This window comes from Passer domesticus, chromosome 1 (assembly GCF_036417665.1).
Source record: "Passer domesticus isolate bPasDom1 chromosome 1, bPasDom1.hap1, whole genome shotgun sequence".
Classification (NCBI taxonomy): domain Eukaryota; kingdom Metazoa; phylum Chordata; class Aves; order Passeriformes; family Passeridae; genus Passer; species Passer domesticus.
In genome coordinates this window covers 22396381-22417461 of record NC_087474.1, presented here as the reverse complement: position 1 = coordinate 22417461, position 21081 = coordinate 22396381, and the positions used below count along the sequence as shown (strand labels likewise).

General features: G+C 35.6%; 1 protein-coding gene across 9 annotated transcripts in view; it reads right to left on the bottom strand.

Annotated features, from left to right (window-relative positions):
- Positions 1–21081, bottom strand: part of AKAP9 (A-kinase anchoring protein 9) — a 104571-nt gene that overhangs the window by 4679 nt on the left and 78811 nt on the right. For 8 of the 9 annotated variants that reach the window (XM_064409728.1, XM_064409755.1, XM_064409745.1 and 5 more), the window contains 19 exons: positions 19662–19838; positions 19446–19550; positions 18879–19031; positions 18440–18619; positions 14477–15556; positions 13342–13482; positions 12472–12957; positions 12005–12068; positions 11170–11288; positions 10209–10400; positions 9223–9411; positions 8442–8586; positions 7463–7682; positions 6339–6489; positions 4758–5426; positions 2865–3061; positions 1887–1995; positions 818–1003; positions 77–277 (listed from right to left, as the gene is read on the bottom strand). In XM_064409728.1, coding sequence (XP_064265798.1) covers positions 77–277; positions 818–1003; positions 1887–1995; positions 2865–3061; positions 4758–5426; positions 6339–6489; positions 7463–7682; positions 8442–8586; positions 9223–9411; positions 10209–10400; positions 11170–11288; positions 12005–12068; positions 12472–12957; positions 13342–13482; positions 14477–15556; positions 18440–18619; positions 18879–19031; positions 19446–19550; positions 19662–19838 — 4764 coding nt within the window. Of the gene's footprint in view, positions 1–76; positions 278–817; positions 1004–1886; positions 1996–2864; positions 3062–4757; positions 5427–6338; positions 6490–7462; positions 7683–8051; positions 8147–8441; positions 8587–9222; positions 9412–10208; positions 10401–11169; positions 11289–12004; positions 12069–12471; positions 12958–13341; positions 13483–14476; positions 15557–18439; positions 18620–18878; positions 19032–19445; positions 19551–19661; positions 19839–21081 lie in introns of those variants that run through there. The other variant, XR_010356575.1, reaches the window with a different exon arrangement.

Sequence of the window (21081 nt, the reverse complement as noted above, 5' to 3'; positions counted from 1 at the left end):
ACAATGAAAAATAAGCCCAAATCAAAAATTTTAAAGCAGCTGTAGTTAGTATGTGGGGAAAAAAAAATCTTCTTACCCTTAAAACAGCATTTTCAGTATCTGATCCCAGTTCTCTGAGGAAAGCCTCACTCCTGAGCTCTGCTCTCAGCTTGGAGAGTTCTGCATCAGCTTGTTTCAAAGATTTCTGCAGCGACAGCCTTTCTCTGTTCCACATTTCCTTCTCAGAAGCAACAAGAGTATCAATATTAACTCCAACATCTGATAAGTGCCTAGAAGACTGAAGACAAAGGAAACTGAATTTGAGTGATATGATTTGGAGAAGCTTAGGCCATGTCATTCTAGTCATTGGTTTGGTAGAGAGCTCAGAAAATTAATGAGAAAAGCTATTCAGTGCTTGGAGCTGAGGCCACCCTTGCACTCTGACACCTCAAAAACAGTGACTTTAGGAGCCCAATCAATGTCCCAGAAAATACAGCTTCTCTGAAAAAAAGTCCCTTTAACTGGATCATACTGGCTTCATGATCTTGAAGGCTATCTGATCTATTTGGATCTGCTTATCATGGTGATGAGACAGAGACAAAAAAAAAAGGCGTAAAGCGTTTAAAATAAAAGAGTAGTTAACAAAAAGAAGCTGGGTAAAATCACTAAGTTTTACACTTAACAGGGTGAGTTGAGACATACTGACCACTGAACAAGAATAACTCACACCAATTTACTCTGTAGAGGGAAGTCAAGAAAGACAGGGTGACCAGGACAAGAAATTAGGCTTTTATGTCTGTATATATAACTCATTAGATCAGCACCAGCAAGGACATACATAGTCTGCAGAAGGCTGTCTGTGCTGGTATCTTCTCAGTTCTTCCTCCAGTTTCATAAGAGCATTCCTTAAATTATTCTTCTCCTCACTCAGTCTGCTGACAAAGCCTGTCAGCTCAGCATTTTGCCTGAGCAGCCTCTCAGTCAGAGAGCTGGATGGAGTCCCCGGCGGCAGCACCATCTTCAGCTACAAGGAAGAAAGAAAACCAAACTCAACTTCTATTGGATCCAGATTGCCAGTCTGAAAATAACTGGCTTACAGTGAAAAACGTTTATAGATAATGATAATAGGTTTGTATCAACTTCATATAAAAAACTTCAGTGTACTGAAGTTTACAGTGTACTGTAAACTACAAATCATGGTGATTTTCTTGTCTATACTTACCCTGTACATTACACACAGTATTTTCATACTAGCTCAATTGTACCAGCTAAAATAATTTGCAAAGTTTTCTACTATGTTTATGTTTATGTTTATCTAACTTAGAGGAAAAGGAAAAAGCTTTTTTCAAGTTACATTGAAAATCCTTGCTTAAAATACAGGACTAAATACAGGGACCAAATCAAGCCCACTTAAAAATCAAATACTGCCAAATTCTTTGCAACAGACGACCTCACTTCATTTTTTTTACACAGGTGCATGCCACTCAACCTTCAGTGGCCTTTCATTTGGTAAATACAAGGCAGTTAAAATAAATGTGTTGTGTCAACACAGTACAGTAAATACTAAATGTTGATTTTAATATCAGGAAGTACTGAGAAAAGTTTCCTCAGTTGCAGGATTACTGTTGAAAGGAAAGTATCTTAAAGAAAAAGCCATGAGATGAAGAAATTTAAAATAAAACTGGAAAAAGTTTTAATTTGAAAGTTGAAAACCCACTTTTAAAGTATCAAAAATTGAAAAAAAAAAGAGCAAAGGGGTTTTATACTTTACAAACTCCAGTCAGAATACTCACTGGAATTTTCCCCTATAAAAATCTGAATAAGTACAGGCTTACAAACTCCTTGCAGTTTCTGCTCACAGCTCTTTATCCTAACTCTCCCATCAAAGTTACAGCATTGACACTCACCTCTTCCAGATTGGGCAATCCAGGCAGTATTTTCAGTTCTGAAATAACTTCTTCAATAGCATTTTGTACTGAAATGAAGTCCTGATCATCTGCTGTTTCAAACTGCAATCTGAAATAAAAGAGGTTTCAACAGCAGATCAACTCTGACACCACAAGCCAGACTAACAGGACTTTCCATGGATTCCTATGCACTGGATCCATAGCAAGTCACTTGGCAGTTACTGGAGACAGGGCAACATTTTCAAGACTGCTAAGTGACTCTAAACAAAATTGTCTTGATTTAAAAAAAAAGTGTATAGGACAGTTTTCACTCATTTGTAGACAGTGATATTCTATATGAAACACATTTAAAATAGTGGTTCTGCTCCCTAAAAATCTGTTGAATCGGTGTTATCAAAATCCTAGGGTATTTTCCAGATATACTGCATTCTGCTTTGCCCAAATGTTTCAGAAGGAATGTTTAATATTAAATGACCATCACAGCAAAATAAAAACAGATTCAAACCTCCCACAGACCTGTCACCATGATATTTTTAAATCTTATGGAGATAGTAACCTTCCAAAAATAAGAATCAAGATCAGTTTCACTTGGCCATAATAATTTTTTCCCCAAGGAGGATGATTCAGAACAATAATCCCTATATTCATCCCCTTATGCATGATGAATTATTTAATTATTGTTTTAAATTCTTCTACCTATACCATACCCAGATAAACCTTATCACATTTCATAAGAAAAAAATACTATTCTGCTGTGCCTTGGAAAGGACCCTATTAAATAGCACATAGGATTTACAGCAGCATTTGATACTCTGTGATCCTGTCTTCCATCAGTATATCTCAAGTAACAGCACACACAATAAAACTAACAACCTCAAACCCAATTAAATCCTGCAGTCTGTGAATTAGGATTCAAACCCAATATATTAGCTTGCTGGCTGCTATTTACTAAACCAAATGGCTGAAGACTGGACTAACCTGCTAGCAGCTTTCCAAGCCAACTGCTTCAGCTTTGGAGATGCATTTTGCAGCTTTTGTCTGACTTTTTCCAGAATTTCAGTAGCAGCAGAGAGATCTGTCAGTGTGCGGTAAGTCAACTCATTTGTTTCAGCCCCTTCCATTTTTTGCTGGAGAACCCAATTTCTTGTTCTGTCATTGGGTGTATCCCAGGTAGTCTGGAAAGAAATATGCATTTATACACATATATATGTATAGTATGTGATCCAGTGCTGTAAAATGAAAACATATGATTTTGAAACATACTCAGGAACAGAAGAACAGATAATTCTGACAGAGAAAGAAATTTGGTGTGACTACAACTCTGCTGTAATGTAGCACTAAACTATCATTCATGAAAGATCTAGTGTCTTTCTTGACTAAGAACTAGCAATCATGGAGCTACAGTGTGAATCCACTCAAAAAACTCAGCAGGATGTCACCAAGCCTTTCTGTTTCTTCCATCAGCAGCTCCTTTACCAGTTTGCAAGGAATTTGGGCAACTGGGCCTATGTGTTTTGGTAACCAATTTATAGTCAGAAGAACAGGGGCTGAAAGAGATCACCATGGTCATGGAGGTCACTCCAGTCACAGGCAGCCATACCACAGATGCTACCACAAGCAAAACAATGCACTGAAGAGGTGTTCCAAGGTAACAGGAACACCTCTCCCAACACTGCCATGGAAGAACTGCTATCCCTCACAAAGAAACCTGAGTCCATGGCTCTGCCTTTGGCTGTTTCCCCTACAGGGTGCTACCAAAGAAGAAAGTTGGACTGTTTCGAATGTCACAGAAAACAGCAGGAGATTCATTATTTGAAATTCCAGGCAGGTTCTGGAAAGCAGATCAGACTATCTGCTGATGAGGAAGGGAAAAATCCCCAACAGCTGCTGCTAACCTGATCCAAGGGAAGATTCTGCTGGCCACAGTGCTGGTAGTTCCCTCTGTGCAGAAGATGGACAAAAATGAGCATGGCAGGAAGGCTGCTGCTGCACAGTTACCAATACACTCAATATCCTGCCTCTAGATGTGGGTAGTTTCCAATGCTTCAGAAGATAAAAACCAGTAGCCAAAGTAGATGAAAAGAAAAATTTCCTTCCTGGCTCCACATACAAATAACTGGTAAAACCAATGATGTCAGGATGGGCAAAAACACGGTCAGCAAAGAGGCAAGCAAGTCTCCTGTCAGTCCTCTCTGTGATTACTCACAAATGAGTCACCCAGCAACAATTACCTCTTACAGGCAAGTTTCTAAAAAAGTTCTAAAAGTAATTTTAAAATAATTTTAAAACTCTTCTAATCTTTTATGACAGTGAAAAACTTAGAGGCAATAGAGACAGCACTTTCATTCATCTAAAATTTAGGATAACTCTTAAATTGATTTTTTATCTTTATTTCTTCCTTCTATTTTGTTTGCTAACATACACATATTCATACATATGCTTGTTTCTTTACTGAAGCTGTTGGAAGATCACTTATGATGTTTCAAAGACCTATTGCAGTTTATGAACTAAAGATTAAGGGCAGTGACCTGGGGCATTCCTGAGCAGGAATAGCTCATTCCTGACACTGACTGAAAGGAATGTTCTTCTTCTGTACTAAGACACAAAGTGTGTGTATACACTCAGACGCATTTCTCCTGCTCGTGCTCCTCCTTATATACTTCTGTAACTTCACTCTCAGGAGGAAGCATGTGTATAGTTTTAGGAAGCAAACTGGAATGCTTTCCCTTTTCCATTCTCTGGTGCCTACATTCTGTAATCTGCAGGCTATTTTATAGATTGAGTCAAGGCACAGTGACACATAATTGAGCAAAAGAATTAAAGCTAAATTGTATATTTCAATATTACACATTACTTTCAATCCTACTGTACCTCATTTGGGTTGTGGCTTGTTGTCCTTTTGGCTTCCTTTCTTCCTTCATCCTCCTGCTCTTTTTTCTGTAGATCTTGGATTATTTCCTGCAACTTCTTTGTTTCATTCCCTAATTTATGAACTTCTTGCTTCTTTTCTCCAAGTTGCCACTGAAGGTCTTCTACTTTGGATTCTAGTTCATGGAGTTTCTTTTGTACTATTATGTTAGCATCTTGTTCTGCTTGTAGTGCTTGTCTCTGAATCTGCCTTTCTTTTTCCATTTGCTGTCTCACTTGCACAGATTCCAGTTTATACTTTTCCATCTCACTTACTAACTCCACTATACGGTCATGCCTTTCATCCACTTGCTTCTGTAGCTCTTTAAGCAATTCCTCAGATGGATTAGGTGTTCCAGCTTGCCCCTTATCTTCAGCACTTTGAAGCTGAGCACATAGCTCTTTTTCCCTTTCTAGGGCACTGCTTATTTCGAGAGCTCGAACCTTCTCTGATTCAAGAAGCACCTGCAACTCAGAATTACGGCCTCGCTCACGTGTCAGCTGGGCAGCACTGAGTGCTTCTTGGGATTCAATTCTCTGCTGCAGATCACTTGACAGCTGTTTCTCTTGCTCCAGAAGTTTACTTAACTCTAAGTTCTTTTGTTTTTGCTCTTCAAGAGAAAACTTTAAGTCCTTTCAAAAGAAAACATAAGAATTGATCAAAGCCATTTGTGCAGACTTTCCATTATCTTCTATAAATTGTAAATATGTTGTCTCTACATATGCTGCTTTTAACAGGTTTTGCTATTCCCAAGTAATGTGGCAATACTCTGAGAATGCTGCAGTTACATCTGATACTAAAATACATTACAGATGTCTTTATTCTAAAATCAGATTATTTCATAAAATAATCTTTTTAACACATATTTTATAGTGAGATACAAACAACTGTAGTTCTGAAGTTGAAGACAGCCAGCTGCTTTTACTTTCTAAAACTGTGAAAATGATTTTTCAACTTTGGATTTCAAATAAACAAATCAATGCTGTTGAAGTTATTGCTTTTTTGGCTTTTTTGTTTTTGTCTTGTACCAGGATACCCGCTCTCCCCTTCACTACATCAAATACTGAAGAGGTACCAAGGAAGATACTAATGAAGCATTTACTCCTAAAGTAAACTCCCTAGCTTGATTTTCATGAGCTGAAACTGCAGACTTTTAAAATTGTGACAAACACTATGTCTCCTTAAATCATATTTTTAGATACTATATTTTATGAGTTAGGCTGTGGTGGGGGCTGAGTGTAGCCATCAACAATGTCCTGTCCCCTAGAATAACTGACAGCCATTATAGAATCTTTTAATCTTGGGCCTAAAAAGCACAGTAAAATTCCTATTGATTTAAATGGAATGTTCATCAGGCCTTTTTCCTACTTTGCCACACAGCTTCTATACATTTTTCTTCAGCTCTAGATAATATATAATCCTACAGTTGAAGACAGAACAATGAAGCATGCATTGGACAAAAAATGGAAACTGAGATGAAATGTTAAACAAAAGAGTATTTTCATGTTCCTTCATGTCCCAGGCCTCTTGGGATTATGGAATACCTCAAGCTCTTCTCTTCCTCTTTCCTCACTGCGTTCCATTTTAGCTTTTTCTTTTTCCAAAGCCCACTGTAGCTCTCTTGATTTTTTCTGTTCATTGGCCATTGTATCCTTGAGAATGTCTAGCTCAGCTGCTTTTTCTTTAACTTCAGTCCTAAAAGAAAAATGGGCAAACTTTACATTAGGCAGTGACTCTAATCCTGTAATGATACAGTCAGTTACTTGATATTTATTCCATCCTGTGCACTGAAAACACTGCTAGTCTAGTAGAGTAACAGTGAAAAGCCTATTTAGAAAGACAAGACTAACTCAATCCCAAAAGAGTTGCACAGTTCAAGAACTACAACAAGTGTATCCATCCTGCTACCTTTGTAGCTGCCACTTGTTGGGGCTCAGAGGCAGTTAATGTTCAACTTTATCCAGTCACAGGCCAAAATCTTAAAGATGCCATGGAAGTGCATCTTGCTGCCATGTTTCTCAAGGGACAAAAATATATTGGGGGTAAAGGAAAAATCTATGACCCAATTTTTCAGTTTTTTTGCAAATCAATTTTGCCTCTGTTTGAAAAAGAAACTTGCTCCTGATGGTCTGTAAAGGGTATAAAGTAATAGGTAAAGTAATCCCAATTTAAGTTCCAGTCTAATTTGTTATCTCTGAGCTGGACATTAAGATACTGTTCATGGGTGCATCCCTCTAGTTCAGGCATAAATAATAATGGCCTTCCTAAGTGCTAGATCTGTGGCTTCTGCTACCAACCACATCAAAACAACATTTAAGAGTACTTCATATGGAAGTACTTGCAAAGTCATCTTAACTTTGCAATTTTTTTTCTTCATTTTAATAGAGATTAAAAACCTTTAATAAATATGGTCCATTTATTAGCTTGTTTGCAGTAGCCTAATGTGACAAACTTGATAATTAATAGAGTATTAAATCAAATTATGAATTGAAATATATTCTTTGTCAAATGTAGAAAGCCTGTTTTTGTCAGGTAGGTTTTACAGAAATACTGAGAAGCAATTACACTACATGACATTAAGCCCCTTAAGAAAATCAGTATTATGGTTTCAGATTAGGAAAGACAATCTTCACAGCCAACACAGACAGCTTGACACTGAAAGCCATACCTGATGGTTTCTAGGTCCTTGAAGTGCTTGTGCTGTGCTTTAAGGGTTGCTTCAAGCTCTAGTTTGGCTTGTGCAAGTTCATTCTTCATCTCTGCACCCATCATCCTCTCTGAATTCAGCTGCTCCTGAAGCTCTGCTGCTCGGTCCTTCATACTCCGGAGCTCCACTTGCATCTCCAGAATCTGCAACTGCTTCTGTTGCATATTATACTCCAGCATTTCTAATGAGAGCACCATGCATATGGAAATTACTTCATGAAAAAAACACTGTGTTGGGATAAAGCTTCTCCTAGCCAGAGCACGACCACAAGGCTATTATTAAGAGTGATATTTTAAAATAATATTTTCTTTCAGTAGTGCAATAAAAGCAAACCCATGACTTTTATACTTGAATACCTTTAATAGTTTGAAGTAATCACTTCAACTTCTTTATTTCTTAAAGGCTGTAAGACGTGTGCAACTATATCAATATGCATAATTTGGATAATGATTTAACACAATTAAAGTTAGTTATATTACATATGTATACTTGTGACCTAGTAATTGTAACTAAACACTGACAGTGAGCTTTACTTAATTTTAAAGTATACCTGTTCTCTGAACCTTTTGTTCTTCATTCTAATTGCTTCTTAGTTTCTGCATTATGACTGACTATCCAACTTAGATAATTTCAAAGCTGCTGAACCTAAATAGTGAAGCATATACATGGAAAACAGCCTTAAAATTCAAGATCCATTTTTATAGCAACTGAACATAACTTTGTATCACTTTCAGTTTGATACAAGTCATAAGAACATAGATAATATCTTAATTTCTGCAAAAGTAGTCAAATAAGATTGAAGAAGATGAAAGGTATGCATGTTCAGAACACACATATCAAAATCAGAGACCAAAGAAAGTCACCATTTTTGTCACTTACAACATTATAAGCACTGCCTTGCAAGCATTTGGAAACAGACATATATTACCACAGAAGTCACCTTGGCTTTTTGAATCAATCTCTTGCTCTCTCTTGGGGTTACTTTTCTTACTGTTCATCTGAGCATGTAATACTTGAATCTCCATCAGCAAACTTCTTCTGTCTGCATTCTGAAGACTGTCCATTGCTGCTCTCTGGTTAGTAGCCTATTAGCATTAGAAACATTTCAAAGTAAAACTCCAGATTTTATGAGAATAACTATGGTGTTGACATTACTTTTATTTATATATTTGTAATCCACGTATATTCAAAACATTTTCAATGAAGTCACTATTACAATATTTGGAAAAACTACTTGTTATTTTTTAGTTCTCTTCTAGGCATTAAAATTACAGACGGAAAACTGCTATCACTTTCCTGGCAAACTGCAATTGTCTCACTAATCCTTCCAGGTTCCAGAGGAGATAACTGACATCCCTCTGTCCCACAGCAGCCTTACCACCTTCTCTTCTCGCAAATTATTTTGTATAAACAAGCTACCTTTTCTCTTAGACAGTGTAACATAATTCTAATTAACTTAATGACATCAAGCTCAGGACAACTGTGTTTAATTCAAATTGATCTCTGAAGGCTGTATATATTCCGTAACTTGCGCACCCAAAAGTTTCTTTCCCATGCCACATCATTTTTCTTTTAAAATACACCATTCTGCAAGTCTGACTTTGTTTTCATCCTTAGTCTGTCAAAACTACCATTAAGACATACATTTATAATGGGTTTATAAATTTAAAATTAAAATCTAATGTAGACAAACACTTTGACTACAGTACGGTTTATATTACCTGCTCTTGTAGTCTGTGCTCTAACTGATTCATCAACATCACTGCATCTCTTGTGCCCATTTCTGCAAGTTCAGTTTGAAATGCAGCAAGGAGAACATTTTGTTCCCTCACAAAAAGCTGTTGAATGGCATGCAGAAGTTCTCCTCGCCAGTCTGACACACCTTCAGGAGATTCAGTACTTGCATAGATCTGGGGTGGTACAAAAACAATTTAAAGAGCAAAATTGAAAGATTACATCATTATAATTTCTATGTAGAGTGTGTGTTTTCAGTGGAATATATAGCTTTTCTTAATTATTGTGTAAATTTCATCCATCCAAATGGATGCATTTACTGTACATATTACAAATTTTTCTGCATTCACAAATCATGAACTTTTAGCTTTGTTTAAGATGGAGGTGATTTAGCTTTTTGCAACTAAAAATTTAGCCCTGTGTAGTTACTACTGAGGTTACTATATCACACTATTCTTTATATTTTTCCTATATTACATGCCACTCCCTAGGCTCTCACAATGCTATGTGGTATTGTGCAGATATTCTGTATGAAAAAGATTGCATTTTAAATGACACAAAGTTCATCTGCCCACTTTACCTGCTAAAGGAAACACTGATGTAATAGAAACTACCTGCATATACCCAAGAGTCTAACTGGGGTAATTTAACAAGTAAAAGTGTTAACAGATTACTGATTAATAAGCCAATAAATAACAGCATAAAAAAATTATATTTAAACTGCTACTGGAACATGTTTCAAAATAAAATTATTCTTATGTGGACCTTTACAGTCAAAAGTTATCAATGCACACAAGAACAAATATAAGGTGTAATACCATGAACTGCAATATGGAGTTTTATGGCATATTTAAAAAAATATTTTTCATTGTAACAGAATATTTAAGCATTTAAACCTGAACAGTGAATGTATCTTAGAAGGTTATAACAAATTATTTTTTATTCAGATAGAATCTTATGATATTATTTATACCTCAGCTTCTCTATGAACTTGCATTTTTGCAATTAGATCTTTCAAAGATGAGATGGTGTTTAGGAAAGCTTTTCTTTCTTCTAGCCAAGATTCTGGCTCTTGCTTATGAGGTGACAGATCTTTTTCACTGTATGGAAATTCAGTGAGAGACAGCACCTGTATGCCTTCATGATGGACTGCTCTCAGCAAACCCTACAACAAAAGCAAAAAAAAAATCAGTAATGCCAGTAATAACAACATATAGTAATAACAAGAATAACAATTGCAATCTTATTTAATACGTATTGGAAAACTGGTTCTTCTAATTTGATCAGCATAAGGAAACTATGCTTCCTCATATCAAGGACAGAAGTGTCGGACAGAAGTGTCACCCAGCCCTTTATATGTGTCACACAGAAACTTACTAAATACTTGTATTTCTCCTCAGTTTCAAATAAAATTTCCCATGTACATCTGTCAAATCAATTTTTTTAATAGCTACAAATGGAAACTGACATTTTCAAAACAGTCCTGGGAAGCTTCCAGGTGAGCTTAGCCATTCGCTTTTTGAAATTATTATGAAGCTAGAGATTTGTCACAAAATACTTAAAAAATATATAATTAAAGTATGATACCCCTTCTGTTTATGATAAACACTTTTGCCTTCATAACATAGCTACAAAAATAGAATCTAAAAAATTGTGTAACATATGATCATCACATTATTGATAATACAACAAAATTGCAATAAATTGTAAATAGTTTTCTCATAATCATAACTGAGAACAAGCCTACAGATATAAAATTTGTATTTAGACTAATTCTAAATGCAAAAATGCACATCACTGTGAGAAAATGTATTAAAATAGTCAACACTAAAACTTATCTAAATGGTTCTGCTATCAATGATCAAGCAGAAACTAATTTCAACTTTCAGTAGTATCACTCCTGTTCCTTAAAAAAAATATTGAGTCCATTTTACCTTAATTTTTTTTGGAAGTAAATCTGTTGAAGTTTCACCTTCATCTATTCCTTCAGATACTGTGTCAGATCCCTGGGTCTGAGCAAGATACATTCCTTGACTCCAGTCTGAACTGGAGTCTAAAATAAAAAGAGAGAAAAACATGAAAGCTGGATTACTGTGATGCTTTGAAGAACAGGCATAAAAAAAGTATTTTTCATCTGTTGTTTTAACAGGTAGCTACATGTCACTAAGGGTTCATTCTAAGCCTGGAGACTACCTCTTTTATAGCTTTTCTTTTTCAGTTTCAGAGAAGTAACAGCAAAACAAAACCAAAAAAATAAAACCACAACCAAACTTAAAACTCCTTATTTAGTTTTACAAGACAAACAACTACTTGCATAAACACTTGTGCCAATTGACCCAATCTTAATATGCTTAGCATTGCCTATGTAAAAGATTAGTCGAATAATTTTATTACACTTGGAGAAGTCAATCCCTGTCATCATCTCCCAGGCTAGGGAGCTGTAGCTTTAAATACTATCAGGAGATGATGAAGCTATGCTGAAGAGATAATGCAATAGCTAAGAAGGATATAGAAACTCCAATTGAAAGGAAAATAATTAGCATCTGATGCCCCAACTAAAACCTATCTCTGCTCCAGACATTTTCCTTTTGTAACAAATTAAGAGACAGAGCGTGTCCAGAATCTTTAGCTGGTGCAACAGGCTTCTGCTTCAATCTGGGCAGTAGCTGCTTTGATTTCTTAGAACACAAGCACTTTAACAGAAAACTTAATATCAAAAAAGATTTAATTTATAATGCTGTTTGAAATCTGTACAAAGAAATTTCTTACCACTAGAACCTCCATCTCTAGCTTGATGTGGTGGAGAATGTGCTAATCCAGAAACTGGGATTCTCTGTATTTAGAAAAGAAAACAATCAAATCTTTAACCCCTCACCCACACTCAAAAAGGGAGAAACTTTTAAGGAGTGGGAAATAACAGGAACCAATTCTGTTGCAATCAAAGCAATAAAACTGAATATGAGAGAGATTCCACAGGGTGACCTACATTTCCCAGAGCAGGGCAGGTTCAAGGCAGAAGCACAAGGAAATACCTGATAATTGAGCACACTCACAAACTACAATGCTGAGAAAGAGGTTCACAATCTCTTCCAGGGCCGTGGAAAAATTAGAACACTTTAAAGTTTTTTACTGAGCATATGGTGGTTCATACTTTGCAGATTTTAAATGGGAATTTCTGTAGCAAGAGCAAAAGACTGAACCAAAGTATTTCAGTAATTATAAAATAAAATACATACTTCTTTGGCTCGTAGAGTTTCTATGACTTCCTTTAAAGTATTACATTCTTCAGTCAATACTTGTACTGCAACAAACTTCTCTCTCTTTAATGCTTCAGATTCAGAAATATGCCTTGTTTCCATGTCCATGATTTCAGCAGCATGGAGTTCCTGCATTTGGTCAATTTTTTCAGTAAATTCTCTAACAATGTCTGCAATCTCTTCTGAAGAGCATCCATTTTGCAAATCAATTTGGATTTCTGCATTTTTAACAAGGACTGGTGAGATTTCCACAGTCTTGTCTGTTTGTGATGAAGAGCTGTTTCCAGTTAGAGCAGACTCACTGGCTGACAAATCACACGAGATTTCTGCATCCTTCTTGCTTTCAGTTTTCACCATTTCTTTGTTCTTTCTCAGGTAAATTGCAAGTTTCTCCTCTGCTTGAACCAGGTTCTCTTTGACTTTGCACAGGTCTTCCTGAAGATGTAACAGACTTGCCTCTTTTACCTGTAATTATGGAGAATCTCAACTGCAATCCTTTCAAATACCTAGAACAGCTAAAATCCAGGCAACCCTCTAAACCATTACAGCTCAGTTTAGTTATATTTTAAAGCAATTATGACACATGTTAGCACATATTATTTCCTAAGAAATACAGCTGTAGATCCACTGTTGCACTGCAGTAAAATGAAGTACTTTGGCAACGAGTGAATATTTGATCTACAGCCTCAGCTCTGTTCCACTCACAGTGGGCACAGAGTGGCTGTTTTTCTTGGTGGCATTCTCAGTAAAAGATAAAAAAAATCCTTCAAACTATAGCATGCATATTTGAACAGTAAGTCTTGTACAACTACTCGATTTAAATACAATATGGAACACTCTGGTTCTTACTGTTAGCTCTTGCTGAAGTTTTTCTGCCTTTTCTCTGTAACTGTTCAGTTCTTCCTTAGCAGCAGCTGCCTCTTCTTTCACTTGTTCAAGTTCAGTAATAAGCACTTTTTCTTTCTGACTTTCCATGAGCTGTGCTTCTACCTATATGGCAACACAAAACATGGAAAATGGTAAATATTCAAGTTTTCATAGCACTAATCACTTTCACACCAACTTACAAAGTGAAAAGACCAAAGGGGAAAACAAATGTATGTAATTTGGGTTAACACAGCTTCAAAAAAATAAGACTAAGACCGTGGGAGGAAAGACTATCTTACAGTTCACTGAACTCAAGCATAAATTGGATACACCACACAGCACAGGAGGAAGGTCAACAGAGAGTAGAAAATGAGGTTTGATAATATTATTTAACGTATAAGACATTCATGACATTAATTCAATTTGTATTTGGATGAAAGATCTCAGAACCTTTTCTCATCCAGTACTGGGTTCAATGACTGCTGAAACTCTCATATTCAGAGACATCAAGCCCATTTTTGGACTGTCAAACATAGTGAATTTTGACGGATGGTTCTAAATTGAGAGGCAATAAACCGCTGCTCTATGGAATGTGGACAAATGAATACTGGAAAAGCCACAGAAGGGGAATATCTTTGGAATTTAGATTGGAAAACAAGAAAACAAATCAAGATTAAAACATACATAAATAAACAACCTCCATCTCAAAACCACCTGTATAGTCTCTTATCATTCTGAATCCTGTATTGGACAACTTTTATAATTTTAATTCTTATGTCTCTACCTCCACACGATGTAAAGGTGTACTATATTCCATTCAATGTCAAGTCAAATTAAGAATAAGAAATTTTATGTCCAAAATTCAAAACCACCTTACAATCATGAAAAAGCAAGGTGTTTTAAATACATAATGGAAACTGATAGTGGGTTCCCCTAAAATAACATCCTTAACATCCTTCTCTTCTTTGTAACTGCAGGAATAATAAAGAAATTAATGTTCTACACACAGCAGAATATGCCTATACTTACTCTCATTAAGAACCATTTCATTCATTATACTTATTTAAAATAACAGGTTTTAGTGAAAACAAGACAAAAGAAAATGGCATCTATTTACCTGATATGTCTGCATTTCTTCTTGCTTAATATATTTCTGAATCTCCTCTTTATGTTTTTCTTTAACCTCTTCTAGCAATTGCTGAAGCTCTAACAACCTCTCTTCTTTCACTATAGCTTCCTTTTGAGCAACTTTTACATTTTCTTTTTCTAGCTCCAAGCTACGATTTACCATTGCCAGTTGGTCTTCCATCTCATTAAGCCTCTGTGTTAAGAGTGATAATTTTGATTCTGTCTCATTTTCAGTTCTATCACCCAAACCCTCTGTTTGGGCATTCTTGCTTGCTTCATCCACACACTTTGAAGCTTCCTGCATGAATCTTCTCTGCTCTTGAACTGCATTTAGCTGAACCTGACTCACAAGAGCAGCAGCAACTTTCTCCATTAGTGTCTTTTCCAGTTCTAGTACCCTCTTTTTAAGTGTTTCTTTTTCAGCTTTGCTTTGCTCTTTCACGTCTTTTATTTCATTGTAGCACTGGCAGAGTTCTGAATCTTTTTGCTTAATGCATGCCTGAAGTTGTTGCAGTTGTACCTCCATCTTGCTAATGGTGACTCTTGCATTCTCATCTGAAGTCCTAAGCTGGGACTGATCTGGCAAATCTATCACCCGACCTAAGTCTCCTTCCATTTGTTCAGTTTTTCCATGGCTCCTGTCTTCTGGTTTTGACTTATCACCTTGGACCAGTGCACACTCATACTTCTCTGTTATTCTTGCATGCTCTTTTTTTAATATACTTATTTCTTGCTTTAACTGGCTCATTTTTAACTTTGTTTCCTCAAGCTCATTCTTTGTTTGAGATGCCTCTGCATTTATGTTTTCTACTTGCTTTTTCAAAGCTTCCTTTTCTGCCAGAACTGCTTCAAGTATGTGTTTTGGACTGTCAGCATCTTCTTGAAAACCAGCCACGTCTGTTGGTATGTTTTGTTCAATAATTGCCAGCTCCTGCTGAAGCTTATCAATTACATCATTCAACTGCTCTACTTCCTCATCATTTTTTTTCTTCAAACACTCTTGATCACTTTTCAGACATTCCACCTGGGCTTCAAGCTCCCGTATATGCTCATTTTGCTCTTCAATAACCTGGGATAAAAAAGCCAAACAAAACCACCCATGTCATGTTTGTTCTTCCCAGAAACAGTTTAATCAAACTTTGAAAGATCTCATAAAAGAAAGTTCTCAATGAATTCCTTAATGTGATGTCTCTTCTAAAGCTTTAATGAGAACTGTGACATGTTCAAATAGGACTGAGAAAGCAGCCCATGACCTTAAAGAACTGAGAAATAGGTATTAAAGCATCAGATGAAGTTCAAGCATTTGTAGCATTCACAGAGCTAGGGAACACTGAATTTTAAGCAAATGCTTGCTTATATAAGACACACCCAATTTAGATGAATATGTATTTTAAATAAAAAAGACCTTTTACTAAATGTGTTGAAAAATACCAATATAACATGCTTTTTAACCTGAGACCACAGAAAACACCTATCAGCTGACTGTGACATTTTCTGTCACAACCCTAAATATGTGTTTGTGTGTGCATGCACATGAATGCAGATGTGCACACAAACATGAAGGGCAAATAGCACACACAGACCCAGAGCACAATAATTACCTTGTGCCATAGTTTAAATCAAAGTAAAGAGACAAAGTTACACAAGTATTTGCTTGATAATGACTATCCAAACAAAAACCAGAGACTCATGAAAACATGAAGAGAGTAAGAGTAATACTTTCCTAGATTACTTCTACAGACACTTTAAATTAAATGCTGTGTAAGGGGACCAAAATTCCAAGAAATTTATAAAATTATGTAACTGATCAAATATGAAGGTGATGACTTTATGATGCAGAAAAGAGAAGACATCTTATATTGGCTTCCAATAAAGAAGTAGAAACAAAAAATAGAACAACTGGTGTTGATTAACTCTAAATTCAATAAATAAAAGTCTCAGCAAAAGGAATAAAAGTTCGTTTAAAAACCTTCTTGTTAAATTACAGTGGAAGCAAATTTCATTTGAGTGTAGAAGAATGACAAAAAAGTTGTCTTTACAAAGACAAAATAAAGGCAGACAAGATTTTAAGTAGTAAAGCTAAGAAACAAAATTGATTTTTTTTTAAGTGAATGTTTGGAGATCTGAAGTGAACAATGTTTCTACAGTGGAAATGCAGAAGGCAGAAGATAGATCAAAAATAATCCAAAAAACATATAATAAAATAAAATTAGTTATGGTATCTAACACAGGTAAGAGCTCTATTAGAGTCTTTTCAAATATGAAAAAAACATGCAAAAAAGATGAAAGATTACTCAATTCATTACTCAAATAGCCATATTTTTTCCTTTATGACTTAATACTTCACTATGCTTAGTTAGTTAAGTAGAATAATAAGATGACTCTGTAATAAGTATAACACGTACAAAAATAAATGTGACCATACGAAGTAGAAAGGCTGGATTGCCAACCAAGAACTTAATTTTAAAAACCCACAGATTAGAGGAAGCTCAGAAACACTAAATAAAATCTGAATGAGTCATAAAATCATAAAATGGATTGGGTTGGAAGGACCTTAAAGATAATATAGTTTCAACCCTACTGCCACAGGCACAGTGATCCTGGTGATTGCTATCAACTCAGCATAACAGTTTCTGTTCTTGATAACATAATGGAATAAAGGCCCATAGAATGCAGATACAGTAATTAAAAGAAAAGCACTTAGTAGGATGAAGACGTCTAAGGGACTTAGAAATGGGTTTAACCTAAGAATAATCTATTAATATTTAATTATGCTCTCATAACCAAGCAGAGTAATTATTTAATGTTTTGGAAAATAAAACCAAGTCAAAGGATGAAATTAAGAAAATTAAGCTTCATGTAACAGGAGAAGTAATTAATCAGAATTAATTATAACTGAATCCTAGGTATTTTTCTCAAGGCAAGAACTGTAACTCTATTATTGGGGTCATTGTATAGAGCAGAACTGTTCTGGATTCTTTAGGTATGATATTTCCTAAATCCAGTTTCCTAAATCCAATTCCAAGTTTCATAATTATTCACTGAGTTTCACTATAACTGAATTTTGAACTAAAGACTCAGTGAAATTTTCCAGCTCAGTCAGAGCCCTGTTTTAGTGGATTCAATATGTTGAAGTAGAATGTTAGCCTAAATGTTCATTCAGCTACCAAGGGATAACAGAAATCCTGTTCTTAACTTGCTTTTGAGTAAAAGCTTATGACTAATAAATAACATTTAAAATAGTCAGAATGCAAAATTCAGCCACTGAAAAAAATCAGTGTGTTTTATCTGTATCAAATGAAAGTAAGACAAAAGAAGGTAATGCTGATAATAAAAATAACATAATTGAAAAATAACAGAAAGCTACAGACGTTAAAGCTCAGTAAATAAAAGATACGTCTGCTTCTTTCATTCTTTCTTTCTTTCTTTCTATAAAACACAGCATTTTGTTTGCACCTCCATGCTTGAAACTGGATAAAAGATGTTGCCAACACGACCATGAGAACAAAGCATTCACACAAGCTCATGGAGCTCAGAAGTTTAACTGTTAAAAATGCATTAAAAACTAACATGATCCAGCAGATGTCGCTGGAGCACAACACAGTGTAAGTCATGTGAGGGAAGATGCTAAAATGAATGTGGAGATTGAATTCAGCTACCTAAATACTATTAAATATTCAGAACAAGGAATGAAGAAGAATTTAAGACAAGAACTCAAGCAGAAATAAAATAGAATAATTAAAAAGAAAAGCAAGCAAAAAGCAGCTGTCATAAATGAGACTAAAAAGGAAAAAGAGAGTAGATTTAAAGCACTGCTTGAAATACAAGCATTTGCATATTTAAACTAAGGGGTTAACAGAAGATAATACAACTGGTAGGGGACAGAGGGTTTTTTGTCCTTTAAACTAGCAGCACAAAGTAGGACTCTGAAAAGGATTTCAGAAGAATGTACCTTGTTGTCAGTTGTGACTTCAAGTTGCTGTTGCAGTTTTGCTATTTGCTCATGAAGATGATATATTTCCTGATCCTTTTCTTGCATCATGTGAGCGAGCCTCCCAGCCACTAAGTGATGGTCCTTTATGGCAGCATCTTCAGATTTCTGGATAGCTAGTCCTAGTATTTCCATTTCATCCTGCCCAAAAACCCCACAAAAAAACATGTTACAGTTGTATATAGGATTTTCTGCATATTCCTGTATGAGTATTTCAAGGAATTAAAATACACAAATTTCACAGAATGAAAGTAATCATATGAGCCTTTTAGTACTTTGGCAAGTTGAATGGTGGAATAGCTTGAGAAAGAGAAAGAATTTGGTGTCTTGGCATTTTCAAAGAACTTATTTCTGTGGAAGAAGAAGACTAAATCTTTAGGCTTCTCAGTTGCACAGTTACCTTAAATAATTTGTTCTCTTGTTCAAGTTCCTGCAAGTGTGTAGTGGACTCCTTTCGCTGAATTTCTAGCTGCATGTGCAATTGCTGAACTTCTTCATTTTTATTTTCTAGCTCCTCTCGAAACTGCTCCAATTGTTCCTCAAGATTCGTGACCTATGTTTCCAACAAAAGGAGCAGGAAAAGGAGTAGGAAGCCATACCAAAAATTAAATGCTATAAATTTCAAGTATAATGTCTACAGTAAACTGGTTGGCTATGCACAAATAAAAGAATGGGTACTTGGTGAGATTCTGAGTCCTTAAACTGAATGGAATTTTAAACACCACTAAAAAAAATCAGTTTTGCTTAACTGGGCTGAATTTTTATTTCAGAAACACTCATGCAAGTCATAAATATTAGCACAGAACAACAACTATCATGGTTCATGAGGGAATTTTAAAGGAATTTGGACTGCTGTCTCTCCAACTGTAAAAAATTTCATCTGTATAGTTCACTAAGCTTAACAAAAAGCAAAAGCTGACAAACCAAGATCTAAGTGGAAAGATGGAAATTTTCACAGGCATTTTACCTCCTTTTCCTTTCTGTCCACAGCTTCTCGTTCAGCTTGCAGTTGTACTTCAAGAGGTAACTCTCCCTTTACTATGATGGTGCCAAACTGTTTCCTTTCCTCCACCTATAAACAGAAATAATACTAACAGTTATCAGATTTTTAAAAAATACACTATTTTGGTCCCAAGAAAATAAGAAAGCAGAAAATCCTTGACAAATTTCAACCAAGCAATACCTTTTGCAAGTGGTCTGCGCTGATGATTAAGGCTTGTTCCAGTTCTCTTATCCTGCATTCTAGCTTCTCAATTTCTTCATTTCGTTCTTGTACATCTCTCTGAAGCTGCTCCTTAGAGAGCAAAAGCTCACTGCATTTGTCTGTTTTTTCTTTGAGATGATTTGTTAACTGTTCGACCTGATGACAAGATGTCAAGATTATTATATTGTACTGCTCTGGAAGGGCTGGCTAGCAATAGCAACACCATGCATTTCTGATGGGAAGAAAATATTCCTCTTTCTCCCATAACGAAACTCCTACTCCTTAGGTGAAACAGAACATACAGTCAGAATACTGTGGTACTACAACCAACAAATACAAACAGCATTATTTAAGAAGTGGTATGTTCTGTGCCACATCGCCTACTCTCTAGATCTGATCTTGTTCTTCTGAAGCCTTCAGACTCTGTAGTCAGTTAAAAGCAAGCAGCACAACATCCCTATGCAGCCCACTAAAATGATGCCTTTAACACCTATGGATGGAATGTCTTGACCCTATAGTCAAGAAGCTATTTGTCTCAGAGGAAAATCATAGTTCTAAAAATCTGTGACAAAATTATCCAAAAGAATGAGCTGATTAGTGACATACAGGAATATTCTAAAACTCACTGTATCTTTAACATTGAAGAGAATAGCTATTCTTAAATCACAAAACACAGGAAGCTTTGTTTTCTTGCTGTGTTCCTTAAATGGGACTAAACAGATGTCAGGGATGTAATAAATTCACTCTCTATGGGGGATGGAACATTCTGAATCTCAGTAGGTCAGATGTATGTATTTCAGAAGCAACATATTAAAAGATTAACCAAAGTAGCAGAGATAGTAATATCTATCCATTTCTAGCTGTATTTCAGAAATTATTAATTGAAATTACAGATAAGAAAGACACATAACAAATCCACAGTATGAGGTACAGAGATAAGACCTGAGTAACTGAGCAAGAGACAGGGAAAGGAATCTTTGTCCCACTCAAGAAACTGATTTGAGTATTTACAATTAGGAAGTTACGATGTAGCCAAAAGGTAGAAGACTCAAAGCATTTCAAGAGATAGGAGAGAAGAGGACCAGAACATAAAGCTGACAGGATGGTATTATTGACGTTATCCATCCATGAGAAACATCACAGTCTGAAGTGACCTCAGAAAAGTCCTGAGAGAGAAATGGAAAAATAAAAATCAAGTCTAGAGCAGACTTTATGACAATCCTCCCTGGAATAAGTTGACAAAGCTGAAACAACAGTAAGAAACAAATTTAGTTATCAACCAAAAATGGTCATGGCATTGCCTCAAAGCAGAAGAGGATTTTAAAAAATATGCAACTATGAAAAATAAAACAGCTCTCTCAAAAGCATGATAAATAATGAAAATATGTATATTTACAAA